The 20,796-nt window shown below is 42.3% G+C and overlaps 1 protein-coding gene across 1 annotated transcript in view; it reads left to right on the top strand.

Moving 5' to 3' along the window:
• Positions 1–9,175, top strand: part of MAN1A2 (mannosidase alpha class 1A member 2) — a 135,986-nt gene extending 126,811 nt beyond the window's left edge. The window contains exons 12-13 of the mRNA XM_048294063.1: positions 1,835–1,950; positions 4,429–9,175. Of these exons, the coding sequence (XP_048150020.1) occupies positions 1,835–1,950; positions 4,429–4,561 (249 nt within the window). The 3' untranslated portion in view covers positions 4,562–9,175. The remainder of the gene's footprint in view (positions 1–1,834; positions 1,951–4,428) is intronic.
• Positions 9,176–20,796: the final 11,621 nt, after the last annotated feature.

Raw genomic sequence — 20,796 nt, 5'->3', positions numbered from 1 at the left:
CAAGCAACCAAATCTGAAAAGAATTCACCCAGACACTTTCTTCTTTTAGACTCAAGTCCCAACAAAAAGTGGAGTGTTGCCATCCAAACTTGGAGGAAGCAGTGCTTGAGATAAGGAATTACAGCAAGAATTAGATTTTGCCAAGAAAGACTGTACCTTTCTTGGCATAAGCTCAGGCTCTAGAGCCACAGCCATTCCAATAAAATCCTTTTGTCAGTCTCTCCAGTTGCTTTTCTAAAAACCTTGCTTTTCAGAAATTTGAAAGAACTTTGTACAGTCTGGATTATTCTTCGGTTCGTGAACAGTCTCGCATTTCCACAGGGCAAGAGTGTATTCTAGGAGGAGGTCAGCTGTAGTACTACTGCTCTGTGACTTACTTTCCTGAGTATCTTGCTCAGCTTTCTGCTTTTCCTCCCGATTTCAGTGACAGCATCTGCTGACATTATTTGTGCATTTGTCCAGTGGAAAATTCTTCTTTGTCTCCCAGTATTTCTAATATGCAAAGGCGATAGTGAGGTCCTTGAAGAGTTAGTTTTGATTGAATCTGTTTTCTGTGCATAAAAAGGGCATCATTCAAAACTTATTTGCTCCCCTGCCTTGACTCCCCTCAGGTTCTGTTGAGTATAACTTGCAAAAATCAAAATTAACAAAAATCTGGGCCTAAAGCACCATGTGGAGAGGAGCTTCACACAGGCTATCAGGCTGAACCATAGATTACTGAACTACAGGTAGCTACGTTCAGTCATTGGTAATGACAGACATCCTGAGACAAACATTTTCCTTCATCCCTGCTTCTTTTCTGTCCCTGCATGAATCTATTAAAAGAGTTGGTGTCTGCTGAGGAAGCACAGTCAAAGCAGCAGGGAAGCACAAATAACCTGTGAATCATTTCAGAGTCGTTTCTTCGGAGCCAGTTTTAATGGCTGATATCCTTGTGTGCTGTAAGGTCGTGTGTGCGAGTGGAATAATGAAAGTGTAGGCGAGAGGTGCTCCGAGCTGCAAATGCTTTCTTTCCAGTCTCCTCCTCTTCCATTGTGCTTTTCACAGTACTGTGTTGGAGCTGGGGGGCAGGGGGAATCCATTGGCCCCTTCCTTCTTGGAAGATGTATGGATTTAAACTCCATCCTTTGAAGATAAAGAGCTCTGCTGCAGTCCAGCACACAAGCTGACTTGAGTTTCAACTGTATAAAGGGGAAACAGAGAATAGCATGTGTAGGAGAGGGAGATGAGGGGAGAAAGCAGCAGCTAGAAGAGTTTATAGGATGAAATCAACAGTCCACAAAGATGAGTACAGTATTTTGTTTCTACTTCCAGTAAGTCTCCGTGACTAGCTACTAGTCAAAGAATTCCTGTAACTCTTCAGACTCTTCCAGCTCCAAAATCCAGGGATGTTTGTTACTTCCTGTGCACGTCATAGCCCATATTGCATTGATTTGAGTGATGGATGTTCCACTCGGTGTTGCTTACGAGGAGCTGTATGAGCTCAGAGAAAAAGTCTATGGAGTCCTTGTCATGTCATCAATATCAGCCAACAGTAAAACCCAGGAAGGAAAGGGTTCTTCCCCAGAATACTTTCTTAGCATGTAGCAGTTTGCCATATGTGGTGTTGTTAATAACCCTGGAAGAATGGTACTTCTGTATGTGTCCAGTCTGGTTTTTATTCTTTTCAGCATAAACTGTTAATGTCCATAGCATCCTCCAACAAAGAGATTCACGGCAGAATAATGCAGCGTGAAAAGAACCACCTTCTTTGTTGATCAAGCCTGATGCTTTACAGTTTCCAAATTTTGTTCTACAATTAAATTCTGTGTGTCTTTTTCCTTCCTTTTTGCAGGCAATTGAGAAGTATTGCCGAGTTAGTGGTGGCTTTTCTGGTGTCAAGGATGTCTATTCCTCATCTCCTACATATGACGATGTACAGCAGAGCTTTTTCCTTGCTGAAACTTTGAAGTAAGTCCTTTTCATTCCTGCATCTTTCTGTGAAAGCTCTCATCTAAATTCTAGAAGAATATAGTGGCTCCACAGGTAGCTGATGGAAGCAAAGAGTGATTTTGAGTATTAGGAGCACAAAATGGAACAGGGAGAAAGCAGGTCCTGAAAATGGCAGTTCTTGTGCCTAATTCAGGCATCACAGCATGTTTCACTGGGAAGAAGGGGCTCTGAGTTCATCATGTGTAAGGGGATAGTGTGGCTATTCTATCCTTCTGCTGGCTCCTTACCAAATTCCTCTACGCAATCACAATACTTTGTTGCCTCGCGTTACCATTATAAAAAGAAAGTCAGCCACTGCTACCTCCTCTGTTGTCTTCTTTAATTTTATTTCACTTACTTCTTCAAGTTCATTTTCTGGAGACTAAAAGCAATGGTCCCAAAGAGAGAGGCAGCAGTTTCAAACAGGTCAGGTCAGAGAAACAGTACCTCTCCAGGACCCGATGTTATTTGATTGATCTGCCTATAAAAGCCAAATGGGAGAATGAAATCTGCTCCTAAGGGATTTCTGTGGTGACGAGGCTGACTTTTGATGTATCACCAGAATCCTGTCTGCATCTTACATAATCACAAGGAGATCTGAAAATTCACTGATGCATCATTCAGTAACTGGATATACTATAGTGCAAGGATTGCAGAAGGTGGCAGTTCTAGGAGAGAACTCAGAAATTTTTACTGACGTTTGGGTTGGGGCATTTCCTGCTTGTGGGACAAAACAAAGGTATACTGAAGAGCTGGATATTAGATGTTTCAACATTGATGCAATTGGCATAGCCAAACCGGAAACTGGTTTCACGTTGGGATAAAGCAAAGAACATAAGGTCAAGCAAGATAGCCCAAATGAAAATAAAGGCAGAAGGGTTGGGTGTGATGTCATGAGGAAAATGCAGATGTTCCTCAGAAGAGGGGCATGAAATGTGTCTTATGGAATACTTGCTGTAATCTTTTCTGCTATTGATGATTACTTCTGCATCTTTGTTCCTCTCAAATTCAAATTTCGTAACTGTCCCAAATACGCTTTTGTGCTGCTTGGATACTTCAATTCATTGAAGATACACCGCAGATTATGACAGTTTTGGGCAGTACCTGGCATGAAGGTACCTGTTGAGTGGAAAGGAGCAAGATGGAGAAATAGGTTGCTTAAGTTATTCAAAGGGAAAGCATGAATCAAATGAGGAAGGTGAGTTTGAGTAAGATGAAATATTGCTGCTGTGGTGAGAAAGAGCTCAGAGAGCTCCAGCAGGAGAGAGCAAGGCAGAAGTATTGAGGAAAGGAAAGGCCTGGTGCTTCAAAGACAAATGAAGAGGGTGGAGAAAGAGACGAGATAGGTGTGACAAAACTGAATCATCTCTGGAAAAATTTTTATCTGTAAACAGTTAATTGATGAGGAAGGAAAGAAAAAGTAGAGCCCCACTGACTGGATTGTGGATAGAGCTGGCAAATAAAGGCAGCAGGAGAATTGATCAGGCAGTGACACATGGCTGCAAGCAGCAGACACTGCCAGTGTCTGATGGAGAGAGAACGAAGGAACAGCAGAACAAGTGTGCACATTCTGGACGTGTCAGAGTCCACTAACGGGAATGACACCCTTTCTTTGTCGGTTGCAGCAAGAGCTGTCTTTTTCTGGATGGCAGGAAAGCAAGCAGGAGCTGAGAGATCCTGTACGCCCACGCTGTTGCGCTTGCACTCACACAGTCAGGTTTTCTGTAACAAGGGAAATGTCTTGAGTTTTAGCAGTTGGATTAGGAAACTTTGACAGATCCCTACTACCAGTATGTCCTACAGAGTACAGCACAACCACATTCAAAAATGTGCATTAAGAAAAAAGGAACATCAAATACTTTTTTTCCTGCATATGTCCAGTAACCCTTATTTTGTTACATCCTTGATGTCCTCTGCATTGTATTATAAAGTACAACATCTGTAAAACCCCTCTCCACAATCTATTGTCTCATCTCCTCTCACCAGAAGCTGACCCAGCTTCCAGAACAGTGATGACAAATCAGATATCTGCCACAGTTTACTAGCTTCTCTTGTGCTGTTATGAAATCTTTGGTTCGGATTAGAGGTTTACTCCATTAAGAAAAGTTTTTTGACAACTTCTTCTATGCTCTCCTGTCCCCCAAATACTTGTGGTTGGTGTCTTGATGTTTATTTTACACTGCAAGTCTTTGACAGGAGACTTGAAAAACAAGTTTCCTGGAAAGATTAAAATGCTGTCTTTATAACAACTTTTCATTGAAGGGCTTGATCATAATAACAATGACTTTAGATCATCGTAATAGGGAAGGTTGTGTGTGTGCTGTACAAAGATTGAAAGCAAGTAATTTGTATATAGCTGTAGCTGCTGAACTGTGGGGCCTGAAGCTGCTCTGTTGCCCCTGCCTGCCTGTGCTCTGCTTTAATACCCATGTTTTTCATCTCTGTCTTGGTATCCAGGTATTTGTATCTGCTTTTCTCCAATGATGATCTTCTACCATTAGACAACTGGGTTTTTAACACAGAAGCTCATCCTCTGCCTGTTTTACATTTAGCCAACACCACACTGTCAGGAAATCCTGCATATCGATAAAAACAGCTCTATGAAGAGGAAAAGAGACTGTTTTCAGCTCTGTTTTGTTTACATGGACCACTTGAGACTTTAAGCAGGAGAGGAGACAGACAGACACTTGGTAAACCTAGACCCCCGAGTCAAGCAAGTATTGGCATGGGAAACGAAGCTCTTCAACATATAAATAAGTTAAAAGTTCTGTTTTATACATGACCAAAACACGTGAGTGTGATTTTTGCAGGACAGAGACTTCACGCGCTTTGAACCCTGGCAAGACATGGAATCTACAGATAATATCAGTGCAGCAGCACAAGGAAGAAGAAGCTTTCCTATCCAGGGAGAGGAACTTGCTGCTTGCTGTTGCAAGGAGCAACACACAGTCACCTCTTCAGATTGGGTGGGTTCCAAATACCTAGGTTTTCTTTTTCTTTTTTTTTTTTTTTTTATGATGGCATGAACAAAGCAACAACAAAAAGCAACACCACTGCACCAGCAGCATCAGGGTTTGAATTTCTTTCTGTACCTGTCCAAATTTTCTAAGGAGTGTCTGTTTATCCAGACTGGCAGCCATTCTCAGAGCCTCTAAGCTGTTAGAGTGCAAAAAGTATTGCCTCCTCATTTTCCCTTTTCAAAATAATGTTTCTATCCAAAAAGAAAAATCAATTAGTAAGCATTTGGTTTGTAGTTCACTGTCAGCAGGGTGGGCTTAGTTCATTTGGCAAGCTCAGCCAGAGTCTGGAGTATATCATAGCAGTAGGAAGGAGCCTAAGTTTCTCTTCCTCCCAAATTATGTCACATGAAAAAAACCATTCTCTTCTTAGTCCTGGTTCTTTTATCTAAATAAACAGAGATGACAACATGAGCATAACAGTCTCATGATTTATATAGGAGGATACTGGATATGGAACTAAAAGAAGCTCCCCTTAAGCTAAGCAGCAAGAGTTTGCTGCTTTGTATTTTTCTACACAAGCTGGATTTTTCCTAAAAGTTTCATTCTTTGGACTATTCACAGAACCTTCTTTACACTTATATGTGTGTGTGTGTGTGTGTATATATATATATATATATATATATATATATATATATATGTCTGACAGAAGCCTAAAACTACCTTTGATTTACTTTACAAAACTTGCTTTTCTTCTGGGTGCCCCAGTACAAATCCAACACGTTCTTTGGAAACAGCGTAACATCTCTTACATGTGACTGGGAAAAGAAACTGAAGAGTCTCTTCTTTCATTAATTTGTGATGCTGCTACCTGCATGGCGTTTTTTTCAAGTACTTCATGGCTGGCTGGACAGTATTACTTAAATGGGGTCTTTTTCAGTCATTTATTTGCTAAAAAAAGTTGAATCTTTCCAGATTTTTCGTCTTTTCTGTTTTGTCTTCCTCAATCTCTTTTTACTGTTGTTCAGAACCCTTACAGCTCAAATTATTCTTTTTATTCTCCTATATAGCTCTCAAATCTTTTTGCCATGGTGATTGGCCCCTTTGCTGAAAAACAGCCTTTAGGTGCTGGTTTCCCTCCTAATTAGTGCACAGGCTGAGTCCTTAAAAAATCTTGATGATGGTTTTGTACTGAAGCAAGTGGAAGAACTCTTCAGTGGACTACAGCAAAGGGAGTGAGTGCTATTTTTCCCCTCAAAAATGTTTTTATATGAAGTTTTATACAAAAAAACTTTTTTCCATATCATACTACATCTGACCGTAGAGTTTCCCCCCAAAATTATTCTTCATTTGTCTGTGACACTAACTTAGACATAGAAATCATCATATGATCTAAGTAAAAATGCTATCAGATGCTTTTTTCCAGACAGTTACTTTAGTTTAAGAGAAGTAAAACATGGAGCTTGGAAAAAGTTCCAGTCTCAATGTTTGTATCTTAATCCCAGTTACTTTGTTACTGTAATTTGCAGCAGTATCTTAAGAATAATTTGAGAATTTACAAAGGAATTGATATAGTAAATAGTACTGATTTCAGTAATTGTTTATTTAAAATTAGAAGTAGCTTAATAAATGGCTTCTTATTACTGGCCCCACATAAATTTATTTTTCTAATTGTTATTCAGTGACTTACTGAAGAACTAGTAATTTTTCATTTTCCCAAGTTCAGTTATGTTGTGTTTTCAAATTGTTTTTCTGATCCTGTGAGAACTCTTACTAGTTTAAAACTGCACTTGATTGCCTTGTTCTCCTAAATCTCTCTGGGTGTAAAGGAGAAAGAGGAAAAGCTAACTCTTCTGTTAAAAAAAAAAAAAAAAAAGAGTTAAAAATAATAGAAGCATTTCCACCCCATACACCCATCCCTGTACACCTCCTGATAAATGCAGGTGTAGAATGGCTGCCAGTCTGTTCAGAGGAAGGTCAAGGACAGAATTCTGGAGTCCCAGAAGCAGCAAACTTCTTATCATTGCTGCTCCTCCTCCATCCCCTTCTTGTGAATTGAAGAGGAACCTTTCAAATTTAACTTCTCCATGAATCCCAGTGGGTTAACTTACTGCCATAAGAATGCCTGAATTGAGGACTAAGCCATTTCATGTTATGGGATGGTGTTTTTCTCAAAGCAGATGTACAGTACTTCTATTTCTTTGTGTAGATAGCAGCAGGTACCAAATAAAGGAGACTCGTGTCTCGTTTTCCGGTTTCCCCAACAACAGTCAGTTCATACTCCATCACTCTTTAAAATACCAACTATCCTTTTCCTCCAGAAGCTAATGATGTGCAGAGTCTATCAAAAATAATGCATTTTAAGGACTAATTGCTGTGTCTTTCATAAATTTCATCCTGAGATTTCCTAGATCAAGCAGAGTTTGGAGGTAATGGGTTCTGGGTGAGGTATGTGCTTAATTACCAAGCACCACAGATGCTGAAACTTCTGACTGAAGTGATGTGCCCTCGTTCTGAGTCCTTCACAGAAAAGTAGGTTCTGATCTACAAAACGGCAGTATGTGCAACCCAAAGTTCAGACTGTTTTCCCTCTGGGTACATAAGGTACAGTGAATATTGCCATTTTCATTCTGTTGCTGCTGTCTTACTTTCTTGAAGATAAGAGTGTAAATTTAAGCACAAAAAAGACTTTTTAGTCCTAGCTGTTTCTGAGTCTTGCACTGTACTCTCTAACAAAACAGTCCTCATTTTGTTTAGGTAGCTGTCCCATTTTACAATTTCTACAATACCCTCTCCCCTTACAGAATAAAATAAAAAACAAAGTCATGTACATTTTTGGCACACTGGATTTGGGCAAGAGCCTGGAAATCCCAGAATTGTCTGTTTCCTGTTTGCATGTAGTCAAAACAAGGATGTATGGTTCTTTTCTTATTCCAAGCCTCAAACTTGCCTGTTGGTCAGGATCTGCCAACAGTAAATTTTTTTTTAACAGTTAGAGCTTGACTTTTCAAAGAGGCCAGATTTCTGCAGCTTCCATTAACAACCCCGGAGCTGTGTGTGTCCTGCAGTCAAGAAGTCAACTTCTTAGCTTTGTCCTCTAAATAAAAACAAAACCCTTGAATGATACTCTGAGTGTTAATTTTGCTGCACAATATAGCCCTTAAAAGGGAATGTTCAAGAAAAGTATAGAAAATAGCAAGTGCCCTGGAGCAGAAGGAAAAGCAAGTAGTTCCATGTGCCAGTCACACCTTTGCTGTTCCTTCATCTGCCTGCTCCAAATTTGTGGATCACTGTGTTCTAGCTCCCAAGCACTGACATATTCCCACCCAGTATTTTAAAAGATTTGAATGTTGCCTGCGTTCTGATAAGTGACAGTAATTACACATTCCCTGTAATACCATCCTTTAAGGTTAGAGGTGCACCCCCTAAGCAAAGCCCATTGGGCTGTTGTTTATGATCCCCTCTTCTGTCCATGGGAAAATGCCATTCCAAACCTTCAAAACGTGACTCTCCTCAGTGTGAATGGAGAAGAGGTTGACAGCATGAACACTGAATCAACAGTGTGATGGCACCCACAGAAGATGGTGAGGCAGTCTATGTTTTAAGGGTTCTAGGAGCAGGCTTTTGGAAAACTGAGCCTGATATTTACACTATTAAGCCTAGTCCATGTTTATAAGGGGACAAATAAGAAACAGGCTTCTTGATACCAGAGAAAAATGAAAGCAAGCTCTTGATCCATACTGTAGTTGGGAGATCCGTTCACCCTGAGTAAGACATCCCTCTTGAATTCCTTGAATTTTGAGAAACAGTCTTCTGACTCAAGAGTTGGAGTTGCCATACAAAGAGGAAACCCAGGCTCTTTTGCAAGTTGTGTGCGTCCAACTGTAGCAGAGATGATAAGCACGAGCTGCTTCAGCTGTCAGCACCTTCTAACAAACTGCTCTGTAATTGCCCAGGAAGGTTGGGAGCCACCAAAGTTGGAAGAGACAGCCTGACCTGTTGCAGTGAATTGTTGCCTTTAATCCTAATCGCTTGGTGGAAGTTGGATTTGCATTCTGCCTTTATTCTTGCTTTGTCTAAAACTGACAGATTATTTTTTCCTCAAAAATAAAAAAAGGGCGAAAGTCTATCTTCTGATGTGGAAACCTTCTGCCTCTGACCTGGAATCCTGCATATGTACTTTTTACAGATTAAAAAATAATATTGTATATAAAAAAGATTGAATAAAGAATGTCTTTAAGTGAAAAGGGTATGGTTTTTGTCCTTTGCCTCCAATGGCAGCATCCTGCAGTAACACTGGACTGTGAAGCTGTCCGTATTCCAAAGGCTTGGTGGTGCTGCAACTTTTATTTGCACTGCAGTTCTACTAAGGACTTTGTCAACTTAAACATGCATAAAGACCCCCTAATGCAAAATTAACCCCCTGTTCCCCGTACGTGCTTCTAACAGGTCCCTGTAGTGCTCAGATTGTTCTCACAATGCAGCTTCATCCACAACAGTTTCAGACTGTTCCTGTGTGCCATTGTGAAAGCCACCAAACCTCACAAAAGTTTGAAATTTCTCCCTATTTTTCAAATTGTGTGAAAGTGGCTAAAAGGTTTAAAGATCCTTTTAGATGAGTGTAAAGGGACAGGCAGGCAAGCAGTGGTATTAAATAAATTTCTTAAGCCACGAGGTTAAACTCCTAGCTTTTCTTGAGACTTAAGTAGAAACAATTGGGCAATAGAGCTTGTCCATCCATTGCTCTGCTGTCTGTGAAATGGAGAAAGTTTCCAGTTGTTTAAGCATTATTCACAGGGAAATTGGCATGAGGAAATGGCTTCAGCTGAGCTTGTTTTCCCCCTACACCTTGAAATTCCCTGGAACTGCTGCTATAGCTATTACTTTTCACAATACAGCTTGTAAATAACCAGATTTGCTTTGTGATTCATGTTAACTGTAGATAATCCTTTCTGTCTGACGTCACCCACGTTGTTCACACGTGGCACCTTGTTTTCGTGGTGTGCCATGTCCTGTTTCAGTGCTTTATATCCAATGCCCAGCCTTCCCAGGGTGCTTGAGCCTCAGCATGTAATGATCCTAAGAGGAAATTGCTTCCAAAGTGCCGTAACTGAGTGCAACTCATGACCCCTGCTGTACTGCCACGCTATCCACCTTGAGATCCAGTTTTCCATCCGGTTGTTGCTCCCTAGCTTTTTGCATGCAGCTTTTGCATCCATTGATCTCCCTGTGGTGTCCTCAGCCCCTAAGCCACCTCACTGGAATTCACTTGGTGTTATCAAAGCATGTCCTGTCCTTTGTGGTTGCACTGCATTGTCTCTGCCTCTTCAACAGTGAAGTGCTTCACCCCTCTGCTTCCATCTCGTCTGAGACAGACTTTCTTTCACATGTTTTCTGCCCAAGGGATATATATATAGGGAATATCCTCTTTTATCTCTCCGTTGGCACTCTGCCTGCATGTCACCCGCCCCCCCTCCCTTCCCTTGCAGACTCTGTGATTGTGTGTGCTCCTTCCTGGAGACCATGTGCCTTTCCTAGGCACATTAATTAGCTGTATTTAAAAATCCTGAAATTAATCCTTTAATGGGTTATTTTTAGCCTTTGTCTTGTAGCTCTGGGAGCTGGCTTCTCTCAGTGCAAAGTCATAGGCTTTCTGTGGGCTTTGGAAAGGAAGCATTACTCTATCTGTGCTGCTTCACGTGTGGGATGTGTGAAGGCTGGTGATGGTGTGCTTTTTTTTTTTAAATGTGAAGAGCAGGAGTCTTTTTGACAATATTTCAGGCTGAGCCAACTGCCATGCAAAAAGGTTTGAGAAAGAGCAGTCACTCATGTAGCCAAACTTACTTACAGGTAAGAATTCAGGGAATAATTTGGGGAGGAGGGAAAAACCACTATGTCCATGTGTACCAACAGTGGCGCTGTTTGCTTTCTTAGATGGTTTCCGTTGTACAAGTAGTCACAGGCAACAGGTATGATGTCTGTCTGCAATGGTAAGAAGAATTTGTTTGTAGAAAAAACCAGAAAGAATTGTCAGTACAGAGAATGAAGGATCAGATATTGCTGAGGCCTGGAACAGCAGAAGACAAATTTAAAAAGTCAAAGTGCAAAGTTGTTCCTCCTGGGACGAGGAACAAAACCTTCCACTATAATCTGGGATGTTAGTCTGAAATCAGTAACAGAAAAAATGGAACATACAGTCAGCCACAATACACAGATCACCAATGCAGGCTGAAAAAAGTGAGTGAAAATAAAAGAATGGTTGTGCTGAGTCAAAACTAAGGTCTGTCTGACCTCGTATCTTGACTCAACTCTGATCAAGAGCAAATTCCAACAGAAGAGCAGGAAAGTGAATTTTGATACTTCACAAATGTACCCCGAAGTGATCTGCAGCTTCCTGAGCCATAGGTGGTTATCTTGGTATTTAATAGGCCTTGACATCCATGGAGAGGGGGCTGTTCTTTGGAATGAGTCCAGTCACTTACCGAATCAGTAGCGGCTGTCAGGGAGCAGAGCAAGCTCTGCCAAGGAGCCTCATGGTGCTGGCAAAGCATTCACACACTGAGAGGGTGTTTCTGATGAAACAAAAAGCATGTCAGTGCTATGTGGAGATGGGTGAACACATCTGAGATGTGGGGTGGGGTTCTGGTTGGAGCGCTTGTCTTAGTGGAGACAGGAGAATTGAGGCTTACCAGGGAATGGAGTGTTGGCTAGATGTGAGAAGAGTTCAGCCTGGCAAACTGAAAAGCTGACAGAGGGGATAACTGCTGTCCACAACACATCAAGTGGTTGGTCATGCTGGGAGAGAAAAAAGCTGGTTTTCCTGGAGGAGAAACCTGACACAAAAGCCCCCCACAAAATGATACCTGCAATGCCTGAATAATTTCTGACAATGAGGTCCTAGAAGTAGAAGACATGTTTATATCTGCTAAATAAAAGGATGATGTTTTGTGCTTGCCTGCGGTTTCATGTACCTGAATCAAGGATGTAGGAGGTCCTTTCCTGTCATGCATTCCAGAGCTCCTGTGGGATCTCTAAGTCTAGGGTTGAATTTATAAAAGCTCTTTCCTTTCCTCTGTTACCTGCTTCTAGGGCAGGACAAGTGTAAAATGCCATTGAATCAGGAAGTAAAAAGCTTTCATAACTTCATGGATGGGAGTAATTAATTCACATTTGTTATGCTGCTTGAGTAATGAATAGAAATTCACCAAAATACTTCCTTATTAAGTTTTCTAACACAGATATCCAATGACCCTTCACCACTGGATTTGCTGTGGAGAAATCAGAAACAGATTGCAGTGTGTTGGAGCACAGTGTTAACAACATAAGGGCACCAGTCTCTTTTGATCTAAAGATTGTTAATTGAACAAACCCCAAGTAACTAAGAATATGATATTAAAACAGAAGAGCTGTACAGTCTACAAATAAAGTCCTTTGTGCAGTGATTCTTACACAGCAAAATAAGTGAAGATCATCAGTACCCTCAAGAGAATCTCCTAAGATACTCTCTGGTGCATGCATTTAAATTCTTTTTGCCCCCAGTTGTAAATGGCTTGTCTTGTCCTTTGTTTGGGTACACATCCCATTATTGCTTGAGGTGCTTTATGCCTGTGGGCTATTTCTACACTAATTAATGTTCACATCAAGGGATATCCCTGGCAGTTCTCTGGCATTTTTGCAAGTGTTCTCTTTGCTCTGCACTGATACGTGGTCATGCATTTTAGCCAGGCAAGTAATTTCAAAGAATCTATAGATTCTTGCAGTTAGTGTGCTCAAATCTTAGAACCAGTGTAACTTGGGCGACCATTTATGTCAAACCAGTACTACAGTCTGCTAAACCTTATGCCAAGCTCCCATACTGTACTTTTATTTGTATCACAGCAAGGTTAGGTTTTCAGGTTCTCATTAGGTATTTTGCAACTGAAGTGGAAATTTTCCACAGGAAAAGAATCCTCCAAACCTTTCAATACACACCAGCCATCAACTTGTGGAATTAATTGCTTTGCTGTGAAGCAGGCTTTGATGAGTTCAGTGACAACAGTGAAAAATTCACTGCCACATCCAGGTGACATCGTTACATTGATTTTTTATTAGCTTAAATAATACACAAATGCTTCTTTTTCAAGTGTGTCCCTTAGGAAAACCTTTCAATATAGCACCTCAAATTTCCTCCAGATCCTGCTCATGCTATTTCTTAATAGAAGTCTGTGGGTAAAGCACCTCCACCCCTTCACAGAACAGTGTAGCCCTGGAGATGTTCCCTCTGAACAGGTTATTTTCAGTGCCAGATCCTTGTTAGCTGCATCAGGAAGATGCTCTGCCCACATCCTTTTTTTACCCCTGCAGTAGAACCTTCTTGCCAGCTCGAGCTGTTGGGAAAGGGCAAGGATGTACTCTGGTGCTGGTCAGCTCAGAATTGGAAAGTCATTATTTGTTTTCAATAATAGTATCGGACCGACTCCCAGAACGGTGACATTTGAACATTAAGGTTCAAATGTCAGACACTCACAGTGTCTCCCAAATTCTGAACAACCTTTGCCCATCCCTGTCTGTGTAACTCTCCAGGATGTGCGAAGTTCCCTGTTTGAGGAGTCAGCGAGGCTGAGCAGAGTCAGCCAAGCACAGGGGGCACAGCAGTCTGCCCTGAACAGATCAGAAAATCAATACAAAGGATGAAAATGAATTTGTGATGTGGGATGTGAACAGTGACTGTGAGGAGCCTTCTTCCTGGTGGGAAAAATATCGCCTGATGTGGAGGGTCTGTAACCTCTGTGGGCACCGTGAGATTTTAACTGGCTCCTGTTGAGAAAAGACTGCACTTTAGCTGCTTGACAAGCCTGATTTTTAGAAACTGATGAGGCAGGCTGTAAGAATTATGAGATTGCTTCTAAATAATAAGTTTCAGGGTCTTTTTCTGTGTCTGCAGCTGTGGGGTTTTTTTAAATCTCGAGCCTTCGGGTCACTCATAGTTTAGTATTTCCAAGCCCTGGCCTTTTCTTTCAGAATGGTGAGAACCACTCTTAAAAATAAAGAAAAAGAAAACTTGGCTTGTCTCCTGATCTGGCAGAAGTTCCAGCATCATGAGATGATCAAGAGTGGACACTGCTGCATTAAGTTCACCCTGAGCATTGCTACAAATGCTTTAGTAAGGGCAACTTGCTTTTTGGAAAACAAAATTTTTTACAACTTGAATGTGAAGCAGACATGGATCTTCATTTTGTAGCCATACCAGGCAATTTATCCTGTTGACTGCTCTGGTTCAAACAGTTGGCAACATCCTGGTTTCAGTGTGATGGCTCACAGTAACCAAGTACAACACTCAAAAACAGGACATCCAAGTCAAATGTTCCTGTGATATAAATGTGAACTTCTCAATTACTTTTGGATCCTTGAACTGGTCTTTACAGGGACAGAATAATTTTTGCACACCAAAGTGAATAATGAATTATGAATAATGAATAATGAAAAATGAATGGGATTCATACACTTGACTCTTATCACCAGTGGTTCTTCCACCACTTGATGCAGGAGTGCTGGAGGGAGGAAAGAAGGGAGAAACTCAGGGGATTTTTTTAATCCTGTGCTACTTATCTGCTTGTACAGAGAGACCCAGCAGACTTCCAGTGTATTAACCAATTTGTTCTCAGACAGGAACAAAAAGCTAGACAGTGACACTCTGGTTTTGGAAGCTTCTTCCAGACACTATCTCAGTTATGCTGTAGTTCTTGTGTTGTCACAGCTAAGCATGGCATCACTCCCACTGGAGCAGTGTTCAGAGGATGAACCTGAGACCTTTTCTTGAAATACATTTATCAAGTCATTCCCTTAAAACAACATTGTGAAATTTTGACTTGTAAGAGGAGTTGTCTTGGGTTGCAAAGCACCCAAGAGTGTTAGCAGGAGAGGAGGTGGGATGAATACCTACTTCTGTGATGTATCAGGGTGGATCATTTGTCTCTGTTTGTCTGGATCCCCCGTACTCAGCAGCAGGCAGCCCACACCAGCAACCTTGCACTGTGTTTTTTGTGATAAAAGTGCACACTTTGTGAAGACAGAAACTCCGCAGTCAGAATATTAAGCTGGGCTTTGCAGAGCAAGTGAGGAGAAACCATCGCTGAAGATACCATCTTGTGGCAGTAAGAGGCACAGACCAACGAGCCGGCAGATCTAAACTGTGTGAAGCAAAGCATCCATCCTGCCGAACAGCTGGTCATACACTCCTTCCTCTCCAGGCGAAGGATGCCATCGAGGAGCAAGTCCTGCTCCTATGCCCCGATCCCGCTCTGCCCGCTGTGTCCTCGCCCAGGAGCTGCGGGAAGGGGACGCACAGGGTAAGTGCCAGGTTTACACTGCGCTTACCCCACCCAGCGGCCGCTCCAGGACATCCCTTGCCCAAAACACCTTCCCTGGGAAAGGATGGCGAGATCAGAGTGCGGATCCGGTCCTTAGCCCGGGACCTCTCCCAGATGTGTCCATGGCCACTTCCCACGAGCCTTTCCAGTACAGCAGGGAGCTTTGCCCTCTGCCACCAGCACTCTGATGCCCAGCAGGGCTTCCAGAGCTCCCGGCTGCTCCCAGAGCCTAAGACCAGGCATAGAGGCACTGACGGGCAGGAGTTTGCAGCTGCGATCTGGATCCTGCGGGAGGACCCGGTCAGTTTGCAGTTGATCACAGTGCTTGTTACAAGAGGTGGTCAAGCTCCTGCTGTGAAGTTTTCCTAGTTCCTTTCCCTCATTTACAGCAATGCCAGGAACAGAGAGTTCAATTTAAATGAGACCATTGTAAAAGTAACTACCTCCTCTGTAACCAGTACATTGAAGGGGGCTAGTCCCTAGAAGCAGGAAAAGCTGAGCACTGCAGAATGGCCGCCTCAACCACTTTGTAGAGGCAAAATCTACTGAGCCACGATCGGGGTCAAACAGTTTTCATCTCTCGATTCTTCCTCGTGGCTGACCAGAGACACCATTGCTGCAGCAATACCTGTGGGCCAGAGTTTATTTCAAGAGCCATGTAGAGAAGAGACATTAATTGCAAGATGGACCAAAAGCAGCGTGCCCTGAAGGTGAACTCTCTTGGACTTAGTGGTGAGTGTGCAGCATTCCTTACATCATCAGCACTTGCAAACGAAGCATGTAGAAAGCCCAAATAAAGCATGTAAACAATCCACTGTGCTTTTGGTCTGGATAAATCAAACCTAAATGGATGACTAAAATTGCATGTGGGATTATCAGAAAAATATATGTCTACCTTCTGATGAAATCACCACATTGAAGAATCTGAGGTGCAAGACTATTTGAAAAAGAAAATGGAGAAATTGAAGATGCTTCATTCCTGCATTTTTTTTTTTTTTTACAAAAAATACAAAAGGATGAGATGATTATAGAGTATATAAGTACCTTCAAAGCAATTTTTGCCCTCAGGTATCTTGTTTTCTTTTAACTTTCTAGGCTGTCTTTCCACATTTTAGTCAGCAAAAACCCCTAATCTTTCTTTCTTTCAGTAGTCTTCCACAATGCATATCAAGCATTTTGAGTGGCACCTGGTATAGAACCACGCTGGAGATTTAATAATTCTTTGTTTTTGATTAATGTTCTTTTCCCTTTTGCAGATTAGTCCTTAACTACTTAATATTCAGTGCTTGCTGCCGGCACTGGAGAGACACATCTTATTTAAGAAATGTGACAAGTTTAGTTATGTGAATGAGGAATGTCTAGAAATAGCAAGCATTGGTCTGAGTAAGTGTAGCGGGTTGAGTTTGAAACCGGGCAGAAACACCAATTAAATGTAGTGGTTTTGATTCAAAATATTCATTATTTACTTATTTTCCTTCTGTGAGATAAGAATTAGGAGAAAAAGCAAAGCAGGCACAAACCTTAAACAGTTGCAGTACAATGAAAGAGCTTTATTACTAACAGAATTAAAAGTAAAGAGAAAAACAACAAAACAAAATTAAAGTAAATTCCCTCCCCCCCCCCTCTTTCCAGCACTTCTCTCCTTTTATCCAGCTCACACAAGGGATAACAGAACATGGGATGTTAGTCAGTGTTGCAGTTCTTGAAAAGTCTCTCTCTTATGCTTAAGGAAAAAAGGGTTTTCCTTCAGTTGCACGTGGTTCCCAAACTGCCACCAATAGCAGACCCGCCCGGAAACAAACAGTCTGCTATGTGTAGAACATCTCTCCCATGAAGAACTTCACAGTTCTTTCACACTACAGAACATGGGCCATCACATGGGGTTATTCATCTTTTTAAGGATAAGTTATTTTGGCCTGCACACAGAGGCTTTTCCTTCGCCACAAGTCTCTAACAGCCTCTTACTACTTCTATATAGCCTGGCATAGGCACTCTTCACAAACTTCATAGGCACACGTTGATTCTCCACCCCCCCCCCCATGTTCTTCAAATGGATTAAAGAGACAAACAGTTTGTGGTATTACAGTTCCTTACCACGGCATGCAAGAAGGTTTCTTTTAAGCTGCGCGCCAGAATCGCGGCACCGCCCTCTTTTCTCCTGTCGCCATGCTCAGCTCCGTCCCACGTGACTCACTTCTCTTTCTCTCTGACTCTGAAGCCGCCATGTTGAAGAGTGTTCTTGTTCGGGCTTTACGGTGGGGAAAGCCTCGCTCCCTCTGTGCTGCTGGCTGCGTGGTGTCCTCTTCAGTTCAGCACGGAGTGTGCTGGCTGCAGACAGGAGGCTCTGCCGGCTCCCGCTGGCTCCGCCGGCTCCGCACGGAGAGGAGAGGGACCCGCCTGTCCCCAGAAGCCGCGCTGGATGGGTTTAGCTGTGAGCAGTCCATGGCTGGTTTTAGCTGCCTGCGGCTCTGGGACAGTCCCCCGCAGCGACCCAGGGTCCGTGCCGCAGCGATGGGAAAGGGGGAAAGGGGCAGTGGCCCCGGCCCGGCCCAGCGGGGCCGGGAGGCTCGGAGCCCCCCCCACCTTCCAGCAGGCGAGCTCCGACCAAAAAAAGGGAAGTCCCGCCTTTCCGTGCGGTTTAAATATGTAAATTGTGAGAAGCGTAATTGGTCTTAAAGACTGTCCATCAACTCAGGGTCAACTCAACACAGTAAGAAATCCATTGCACAGCCATACATGAATTCCAGTTATCCAGTGGTTTTTGAACTGAGATGGAGATGCAGATGGAGAGTTTTCAGGAGGGAGAAGAGTATTACATGGGACTGCAGGGGTCACAACAAGGAGTGGTGAAACTGGTCTTTGGGAATGTACCTGACTGTACTCCCACTTCCTAAATTAGCTTCACAGCCACTAAAATCTATTATATCTACATGTATAAGTGGCAGGTTTTTCAGGTCAAGAAACAATTGTTACTTTTGGTTTCCAACGTAACAGGGGCTGTACATAATATTTCCCATTGAGCCAAAGCTTTTTTTAAAATGCCTATTAATTGAGCCAAAGCTTTTTTTTAAAAAAAAAAATTAAACATCATAATTGAGAAAGTTAACATTAATTTTATGATTCTTATAATTTAGTCTGTACTAATTCACTTCATAATGTAAAAAAACTTTTATTGTTATTTGAAGTCTGCAATCTACTCAGAATACCAGTGTCATATTTGTCTGATAAAATGATAAAATGGGTTTTTCACAAAAACATGCTCATTGGCATTAACTACCCAACTGTCCTCCACTGACTGTATCCTATGGTAATGGAACCAATTTCAGACATGGATTTCTGGTATTGACATGATAGCCACTTTTGCTTCTGTTCCTCTGGAGCTTCTTCATTATTCCTATATCTATTCAAAATGTGCATTCTTATAGTTCCTGGTCCATTTTAGCAAGCAAAAGTCTGCTCTTCTTCAGTGTCAAAATATTTAACAGCATATGGTCATCTCTATAAACGTAGGTTTTTGTACCTGCTGGAACCAGAAGTCATTAATTTACCTGTAGCATGTAAGTATCACTGATATATATTTGCTATTTCTTCCTTTTTTGCATGCCTGAAGGGTAAATAAACACCTTCCCTTAAGGCAAAGCAGCCTTAATGCTTTGGGATTTTTTCTTTTCTATTGTTCATACAGAAGTTAAGTTCTTACTGACTGTTGTCCTGTTGATGGTGGAGCTTCATTGATAACCAATAGTTTGCTTTACCGATTGCCAGACAAACTAATTAGATCAGAAGAATGGTCCTGATATAAAAACAATAAGGCTTGTCCTGATCAAGTACATTTGGTAGCCATTTTGGTAACCTGCTAAGAGTAAGGGTGTAGAAACAAGCTACTGCAAAGTAGAACTTGCAGCAAATCAACCCTCTGCAGTAAGTCTTCCTGTTCTCCCTCTTGGTATCCTTGGAATATTTTTATTGGCTTGTGTTTGTTACTGGGTAACAGCACACACAGCACTGGTGCCTGCTGAGCAGCAGGATAAATGTGTGCATGTATCCACTCCCTTGGGCTTCCAGGATGTTTTATTGCAGGCACTCCACTGTTTTGGGCAGCCACCTGAAGCAAAAGACAGCACAGATGCCAACCCAAGGGGGCTCAGGGAGGGACAGAAATGGGCAATAAGCTTCCTGTCAGCAGGGATGGCTTGTCATGGGATTGAAGGAAGGGATGTGGTAGCAAGACACAGGGACGAAGTTCAACAAAGGAGGAATTTGGCACTTAGAAATCTGGTTGTTGGGAGCAATGCTCTTGGAGAGATGAAAAGATCCCACTCTCTTCCTGAGAAGGCAAAAATTGCAAAGAAATCTCCAGCAATGGGAGCTTGCACTTGAGAAGTCACTGAACTGTGGAAGAAAAATTGTCCTTTATTCTCCCTGGCAGCATCTGTGGATATTTTAGGACCTCAGTTAAACCTGGGGAAAGATGTCCCAGTTTTTTGGTATGTGTTTTAATATCCCAGCCCTCTGATGTGTTAAGTGTCTCCCCCTATTAAATAGCAGCTCTGCTACTGTTGTTCTCCCTCTTCTTTTCCTGCTCTATTTCCCTGTGCCCGGATTGCCCTTCCTACTCCTACTTCAGTGACAGAGCAGCCATGGCTGCACCCATTGCTTGGTACTCACTGAGCATTAGGATGAAATATCATTAGCCTAGAAAAACTGTGGATGTTACTGTGTGAAAGACATTTTTGCTGTTCTAGGGTTGTGCGGAGAGCAGAATAAATAAAATAAGAGTGTGCGTGCAGGGGAGAGAAGAGGAGCAGTGTCCATGGAAGGGAATGGAGAGGAAGAAATCACAGAGGTTTCAGTGCAGTGTCACAGCTGCAGGGCGAGGTGAGGCCTGACAGGACCAGCTGATGCTCCGGTAGGGCCTAAAGCAGCAGCACCCAAAGTGGTTGTGCCCCTTCCTTCTCTCCTCAAACCTCTGTGGGAAGTCACCCTGTGTTCCTTCAGGATGTTTGGCAATGTCACCATGGCAGAAAAGGTGAATCATCACACGTCTGAAGGGAGGGGGGATTAAGTAATCCTCACAAGCAGATGGAAACCAAAGCCCATACCCTTGTGGAGGGTCTGTGTCCCCAGAATTTGACTGGAAGTTCGGGAGTCTGGTATTCTACCACTTCAGATCTTACATAGTTAACCAAAGATTACTAAAGCACACAGTAATATTTGCATTGGGACTATCAAATGTCTAGGGCACTGAATAATTAAACTCAGCACAGACTTCGAGCTGTCAGCATCCCTGGAAATGTGATTTATTTACATTAGTACTGAGTCAGGTAAAATGTTTCTGTTCACACTATCCAAAACAGAACAGAGAAATTCCCATCTTTTAGAGTTGTTTCCAGCAAGTGAGATGTATGTTTAAGAAACAAACATCTGTTTGTTCAGACAAGGTCTGCGTTTTTGCCCAAAAGTCAAATTACACATTCTGCAGAAGCTCCTGTGGCCATCAGAGAAGCACAGGGGCAGCA

The sequence above is a fragment of the Corvus hawaiiensis genome, chromosome 2, assembly GCF_020740725.1.
Source record: "Corvus hawaiiensis isolate bCorHaw1 chromosome 2, bCorHaw1.pri.cur, whole genome shotgun sequence".
Classification (NCBI taxonomy): domain Eukaryota; kingdom Metazoa; phylum Chordata; class Aves; order Passeriformes; family Corvidae; genus Corvus; species Corvus hawaiiensis.
The sequence above is the reverse complement of the archived record's forward strand: the minus strand, read 5'-3'. Positions and strand labels throughout refer to the sequence as shown.